Source organism: Vicia villosa, linkage group LG1 (assembly GCF_029867415.1).
Source record: "Vicia villosa cultivar HV-30 ecotype Madison, WI linkage group LG1, Vvil1.0, whole genome shotgun sequence".
In the NCBI taxonomy this organism is placed as follows: domain Eukaryota; kingdom Viridiplantae; phylum Streptophyta; class Magnoliopsida; order Fabales; family Fabaceae; genus Vicia; species Vicia villosa.
The window spans coordinates 114,482,948-114,491,287 of record NC_081180.1 but is presented as its reverse complement, the minus strand read 5'-3'; the positions used below and the strand labels follow the sequence as shown (position 1 = coordinate 114,491,287).

At 30.3% G+C, this 8,340-nt stretch overlaps 1 protein-coding gene across 1 annotated transcript; it reads left to right on the top strand.

The window, feature by feature from the left end:
* Positions 1 to 5,835: 5,835 nt before the first annotated feature.
* LOC131614850 (monothiol glutaredoxin-S11-like) lies at positions 5,836 to 6,421 on the top strand. The gene has a single exon (XM_058886392.1). The coding sequence runs from the start codon at positions 5,902 to 5,904 to the stop codon at positions 6,199 to 6,201; it is 300 nt and encodes a 99-aa protein (XP_058742375.1). The 5' UTR covers positions 5,836 to 5,901; the 3' UTR covers positions 6,202 to 6,421.
* Positions 6,422 to 8,340: the final 1,919 nt, after the last annotated feature.

The following is an 8,340-nucleotide window of genomic DNA, read 5'->3' as shown; positions in this document are numbered from 1 at the left end:
GTTTTAATTTATATATTTATATATTTATATAATAATCATAATAATTATTATATATTTATAAAAATTATTATATATTTATATATTTATATAATAATTATTATATATTAATTATAAATATATTTATATATTTATATAATAATTAAAAAATTAAAAAAATAGTGTTTTAATTTATAATAATTATTATATTATTATATATTTATATAATAATTATTATATATTTATATATTTCACTTATAAAATTAATAATTATTATTATATATTTATATATTTCTATTCTGATTCATAATTAAAAATGAGTTATGAATTTTTATTTAGTTTAAAAAAATTAAAAAAAGATTTTGTCTTAATTTTATTTAAAGAATAAATTTTATATTTAATTCTAAATAATCAAAATTTAATTATGAAATTAAAATGTTTTTGATTTATATAAGTTAGTAAAATAATTTTTAACTTTAAAATTGTTTAGGAAATTTTGATTCACCTTGATTTTATTGATTCACCTTGATTTTATACCTATTAATTGTATTGATTCACTTTGATTTTAATTTTTTAATAATTATTGAATTCTTTCGGAAGTGTATATCCGAAACATTCCAAGACCAATTTGGTCTTTGAATATTTCGGATATGCATCTCCGAACACACCCCCTTTCCTAAAATGGGGATTTTTCGGAAATGCATCTCCGAAAACTCAAAAAAGGGGGTGTTTTCGGAAATGCATCTCCGAAATCACCCTTTTTTTCAGAAAAAAAGTATTTCAGAGATGCATTTCCGAAATATAGGGGCATTCTGGAAATTTCGCCAGGGGTGGCCAAGAAGATTAGGAGGTCTGTTAAGAAATTTCCTTACCCTTATTGTAAACAAAATGCCCCACCCCATGTGGTTTCTTTCCTCTTAACAGTGTTGTTTGTATTGCTTAGCACCCCTAGTGCTATTTAATACAAAAGTTGCTTATCAAATAATAATAATAATAATAATAATAATAATAATAATAATAATAATAATAATAATAATAATAATAATAATAATAATAATAATAATACGTGATGATAAACTACTTCTTTTTAGTGGATTTCATCTACATGAAATGATAGTCGTAATATAATTCATCAACTTATATATCGAAAGCTACAAAACATAACATAATATGAAATTAAGGGCATGCGACTTTCTTGATTTAACTTAAATGTCTAGACCTCATGAACGTGAGAATAATTCAGAGGCTTAGACCTACGAGATAATGCTTTTAGATTCATGACACTACGGTCACCATAAATATGGATAACATATTCTATTTGGTATGGTTGGAGTAGATTGACTCCATAAGCGGTGTTCCAGTTACCATGACTTACATGTCCCGTCGTATAAACATTCTAAATTAATAATAATACTATAGTAGTGCTACCTTATATATATATATATATATATATATATTGAATTGTTGTGTAAATATGTTATTATGTTTCTTATCTTTTATCTTCTTTTGTTGTGTTGTGGATTTGTTTTTCGCTTTTGATAGGTTATTGTATTTCTTTATACAATTTATCTTGGTTTCGTTTATTCTTTGTCCACACACATCAAATTCATTTTTATTTTTGTACTCTGAATAATTCTTTTGGAGTGCTTTGAATTATTACATTAAATCTTCACAACAAGTGACACTCACCATATGGAAAGGGGTATTATTTATAAGTGAGCATCATAGATAAATGGGTGATCGATAAATTTTTCATAAACAATGATTTTTTATCGTGAAAGTGAAGATATAAGAAATTTTAAATTATGATAAGTGTGCTAAAGTATTGAAGGGTGAGGCACTGATGCATATATGCCTAACACAAGCAAAGAATACATAAGTGGTGGATAAGACCAAAAATCATATTATCTTGTGCCTCAGGGATAAATTTCTTAGGAAACGGGGATAAGGTCGCAACTTTGATGTAGGGAAAAATTAAATCATTGTATATGACCAAGTATATGGCTCATAAGTTGTGCCTATAAAAAAACTCTACTAATCTCGAACGGTCGAGAACAAATTTATAGTGGAGCAGTTGACAAATACCAAGATTATTGATGTGAAGAATGATGATGAGAATAAGGTGTTAATGAGAGTATTATTGCTTTGGATGAAGTCAAGGCGGTTGCAAGATCAAAAGAATTTCAAAAGCGAAAGATTTGAAGATTAACGATAGTGGTGAAGTCTTGAGTGTATCAAGAGGAGGAATTAACTATAGAGGGATGTCCAAGTCAAACAGGGTTAACAAATCAAGGTTAAAAGGATTTATTTGTTATAAACATGGACACTTCAAGAGGGATAGTTATGTGAGGATGGGCTATGATGACTCTTTTCGGATTGTAGTTGTCTCAAGTGAGGATAGTTATGAGAGTGTTGTTACTTGAGTAGTATTAATTTTGGAGACTGTATATAGTTGGGACATGGACTCAAGTTGCTTTTATAACATGTATCCAAGAAAATAATACTTTAAGACTTTGAAGATGGAGCAAGATGTAGTAGTTCACCATGGTAACCATAAGGCTTAAAAGGTTTATGGTATTAGTATGGTCAGACTTAAAACGTTTGATGATTTTGAGTTTCTTCTTCACAACATGAGATATGTTCTGAATCCTAGGCAAAAAAATTTATCCATTAGCATGGTTAATGATATAGTCTATTACACTAAAGTTGAATATGGCGTATTAAAGATTTTGAACAGGCAAGTAAGTGTAGTTAAAGGGTCTATAATATGTGGTTCTAATATTTATTTTCATTCACCATTAGCTAGTAAAGACTTTCATAATAATAACAAGCTATGAGATTTGAGCTAAAATCATAAAGGATTTTGGAAGGTTGTTTTCGAGCACTTTAATGAATTTTGTAGAAGAGAATGGATAAAATGGCATGTGACCACAACTTACCTTCTCAACATATGCTCATTTACAAGAAAAAATGGCATGTTCATTTACAGGAAACCTAAAAACTACTTTTATTCAAGGTCGTTAAAGCTTTGCTTATTGAAAAAATCAAGCTAATTCAACTTGAAACAAAACTACTTCAAAACACTTATAGTTGAGATTGTAGAAGTATGCATTAACACCATTGAGTGGTGAAGATAAAGAAAACATGTTTAAACAAACAAAAAGGATGATGTAAGACATCAAAGTCGCAGAGATAGGTCTGAAGAGTAGATGTTTTAGTCCAGGCGGTTCGCAGGTCTCATGTTTGGTTGGTTTTGGTCCGTGGGGTTCGCGGGTATAGTGTTGGTTTGGTTCTGTTCACAATTTCATTCATTAATGATAAAAATTATAAATATATATATATATATATATATATATATATATATATATATATCAATATATAATCACTTTAAGATGCTTAGTGATACTTTAAGACATGAAGATACTACAAGATACTCTAAAGTTCCTCCATTTATGAGGGTGATTATGGCTCCAACAGCTATAAATAGGGCTCCCATATGAGGGATAAGCAAAACGCATTCTATCTTGAGCTTGCACTAATCGTACTGCTCAAATTCCCAAAGCTAAACACTACAAACTCCTATGTGACCTCGCCAGAATCTTCTTCCGGGAGGTAATCAAAATTGTTCTACAGGAACAAAAGGTATTTGGTAGTTTTTTGTTTCTCACTGCAAGTAGTCCTAATATTAACTTTTTAATGGCAGTATGTGTGGATCTATATTCTTGCAGGTACAACAATCTGCAACCTTCAGATGTTCACAGTGGTTTTGATGATGACAAAATTATATGCCAAATAATATGATGTGAAGTCTTCATATGTCAAGAAGAAGCAATGATCAAGATATTATATAATGATGTTTCTATGAGATCAATATTTAAATACAAAAAACAATAAGGATAATACCTAATGTTAAATGGTATTCGATAAGTCCTTGTTGATCTCAGAAAAAGAAACCTTTTAATGATGTTGTCTATAAAAGAAGATATATCAAGCCTCATCACTTAGAAGAATCAAGTTCCTGATGAAGTGGTGAATCAATTATGAAACAAGTGCATGATCTTTAAGCTTCAAATATCATGAAAGAGAGGAAGCGTGAAATGTTGAGTGTGTTAATCAGGAAATAATCTTTGCATTTATTTACTTTCATAGAATAGGAAATTAGTCATTACGAGTTGTAATTAGTCATTATGAATTGTAATTACGTGTAATTACTGACACCATTATATAGTACCGAATGCAGTGAGAAAGGAAGGAAGCCAATTTTACTGACATGGTATCGGAAGGTTCGATCAAACCAAACTTTTGAAATCGTATTATCTTGGCTTTATTCAGCGACACCCACTAGGTTAAATATTAATAAATAGGGAAAAATATTAATAATCACACACTTATTCTTGGAAACCCCCTACTCTAGACAAACCCTAAGATAACCAGGACCTGCAAAAGAAAACAAGAAAGACCCTTTCGAGATTCACCAAATAGAAAGAAGGTCACCACTATAACTAATAGACAGGGAAAAACTCTAGTAACTGAAAGGGTTCCCTCAAAGAGAATGAACTAGAGAGGTAGAGATATCAGAAAGTTTAGTCTCCTAATTGCAAGAAACTCTAGAGACTTAGAGATAATTAGATCTCTAACCTTACTCTTTTTGGTCCTACTACCTAATGGAACAATGGGTGATATATGAGGAAAGGGCACCAAAGAAGGATGTGAGACCATGCTTGTATTATTTCTTGTATTTATCTATGTGTTTAGTAGGATATGTTGCTATATGTGCCCTTCGCAATAATTGTTTTTTCTGGCTGCTCCTTCTGGATCAGATTTTTATTTGGTAGAATTTATTGAAGAGAGGGATCCCTCTGAGTTTAAGGAATTTTATCTGTTTGTTCTCGTCGCGGACCTTTGAGTTGTCATCTCATCTTTTAGTGTTTTGTGAGATAGTTTAATTAGTTCAGTATAGGATTTTTATTTGGCGGTGTTGGTGCTTGATTTTACCTAGATAAATATAATGACTCTTTTTTTAAATTTTTTTTACTCTTGGTGATCTGTCAGAATTAGGGGAGGTTTGTTTCCGATTTGAAATGTCAAGATTTGGTCGATTTGGAAAACTCACAATGATATAGTGTTCTCAAGTGATTCAGCGACTTTGAAGGACGTGGAAGACATGAACATATTTTTGGGTGGAAACAGTATGGTAGGTTTGTGGGTAACTCATGTCTTTTCCCTCCCTTTAGTGTATGCTCGATGTTTAGGTGAAAATCGATGTTCGCTTTAGTTGATCTTTGGTTGGGGAGCTCTAGCGTGTTTCTTCGTCTTTGGTGCTTTCAATGTCAGACTCTTTATTATATTTTTCTGTTGAGGTGGTTGGTTTCTTTAAGCATGTTCTCTCTCTGACAAGTTAATTGCTATGCCTGCAGCTTTCATCTCATTGATATACTTGATATTTTCAATTTCACACATAACCTCTTGTTACTTGATATTTTTTTCTGATTGATTCTTTTTTCATTTCATTGCATTATAAAGTGTGTGCATGTTTTTAACTAACGGCCAATGGTGGTACACGCCTAATGACACAAAACGAATAGCACTAACTTGGTCTTCGGAACATTTTTATTTTTTCACCTGTCATTGTTGAGAAAAGTCGTAACATATAATATATAGCATATCAGCATTTGCATAAGTAAATACTGTCTTTCAATATATTCAGTCTAAAGTAGCATATATAGGTCTTTATATCTCCAAAGTCATTGGGCATCTAAAAAGTACTTTAACTTTTTTCAAACCCCTTACTAAGCTAAGTTTTGTCGTCTCTATAAATAGCTTACCATACTAGCTTATTTCAAATAACCTCAAGCCTCACATACATATAGTTTTATACATTACTTCATCACTTTCTCCATTTTATTTGAAATCAGTTATACTAAGATGGAGAAAGTGATGAGGTTGGCTACAGAAAAGGGTGTGGTGATTTTCACAAAGAGTTCTTGTTGCATGTGTTATGCAGTGAACATTCTTTTTCAAGACATTGGAGTGTACCCTGTGATTCATGAAATTGACAAAGACCCAGAAGGGAAGGAAATGGAGAAAGCTATAACTAAGTTGGGTTGTAATGCACCTGTTCCTGCAGTGTTCATAGGAGGAAAGCTTGTGGGGTCTACCAATGAAGTAATGTCCCTTCACTTAAGGGGTTCACTCATTCCACTGCTGAGGCCATATCGATTTTAACTTACTTTGATTAGCTTGACTATTAAGAACAAGTGCAAATTACTCGTTGTTCCTGCAGATAATGGAAGAAAATAGCAAGCTGGGTTAAATTAATATATAGATACTAGTATTGGCTTGTAGTAACTAAGATCCATATTCATTAATGTAGTGCTTCATTTTTATTATTGTATGTGCATGTAAATATTTTGTTGTTCTTATAAATTTATAATATTTATTAATACCAAGTCATTTAAGAATGTGAATATATATATATATATATATATATATATATATATATATATATATATATATATATATATATATATATATATATATATATATATATATATATATATATATATATATAGTGTCAGCCAGACGCCTAAAATAGCTAAGACTTAAACCAACTTAAATCCACTCCACATGGCCCAAAGTATAAAAGTCATCTAATACGAAATACAAACAGTACTACAAATAATTCACTTCATAACCAAGCTTTCACCTTAGGCAAAAAAAAAAAAGGTATAATATCAAGGCGCATCATTTTTTTTTATAAAAGTAAATTTAACATATTCCCTCGATTTTTAATAAAGGCAAGGAAAAAATACAAATCAGGACATGCTTCAAATCCTAACTATTGCAATTTATGTGTTTATTTGTTTATTAGTGAATATTAAATGATATATCCCTTCGGTTTTCTTAAAAATTAAGAGATAACATTATCAGATTATTACTATAAAAGCACTCGTTAAACAAATTTTACTCTAATCTTAATTTATATGTTGTCGCCTCAAACTAGTACGCATCATTTCTTTGGGGTGGATTTCAAGACAGACAAAATCTTCAATGTTCTTCTATCCTTGAACATAATATTTTTCCGCCTTTGCAATCCATCTCCAATAATGGTGTTGATGTTGTATTTTTGGAACAACTCTTTCTTAAGGAATGTTGGAAAAGTTCTCGGTGATAGACTGCAAGTGCAGAAAATCATTCCTGCTTCCAGGTTAAACCAAGAAGGTTGTTCAACCTTTGAAAAGTTATATGCAACAAAATCTAAAATTGCAGCGATGATGATGAATCTCAATTTTTTTATTATTCTGTGTAAACATTGTGGTTTAAAAAAATAAATATTATTCACCTCGGTTTTATTTTAAAATTGGGGGCTTACTTATTTTATTTTATTTTTTATTTAAAATAGAAAATAGAAAATACGTTTCCCATCGATTTTTTTAATAATCGAGGGAATATGTTACATAGCTACCATCTCTACCATATATTTTTAGCGGACAAACACTCAAGATGTTGCCAAGACATCAATCCACAAGAAATTATCTATGTCTACCACTATATATCTTTCTTGAGAAAGCATTTGCCTTGATAACATTTGCTCTAGATAATGAAATTTTAGAAATTAAAAAAGCTTTAAAAAGTTCTCAATGATGGATTGCAAGTGCAGAAAAAACATTTTCAATGTTTAAAACTGATATTTCCTTACTTAGAGCATATGCCTCTTTAAAATTTGATTGCATGCAGTCCATAGAACTTTAAAATAATGAGCACAAAATGTATCCAACAGGATCTGGATCAGAGCAAAGATGTTCATTCTTCAAGAACAACAACTACTATGATAACACTGCATTTGTTGTAATAATGTAATTTATTATTATGTGTAAACAATGTAATGTTAAAAAAAAACTTATACATCTTTTACCTCAGTTTTTATCACTAATTGAGGAAATAATTTTGGCGTGATAATTAAAAATATGGATCAACATCCTTAAACAAATTGGTACCGTCCATTTCATGAGTATCAACACTCAAGACACTTCCATTAGTTATCTGCGTGAAACCTAACAAACATCCATTATAAAAGCATTATGAATATCAATCATTGCTAATGAAACATATAACATGAAAACTTTGAAGCATAAAAAACTCGGTAAAGTTCTCTACAATGGATTGTGTTGTGAAAAACGATACCAATAACAAAGTATAATAGGGAACTATAGGGGAGAAGAAGAACACAATAATTGGTTATAACCGTTATTCTTTTCCTTTCTCTTAAAACAAGATTACAAGTTTACAAGAATAACAAATAACCTCTCTCACCCTAAATTAGGATTTGCAGCTTAGCAATGATGAGAGACTAGTATGCTATTT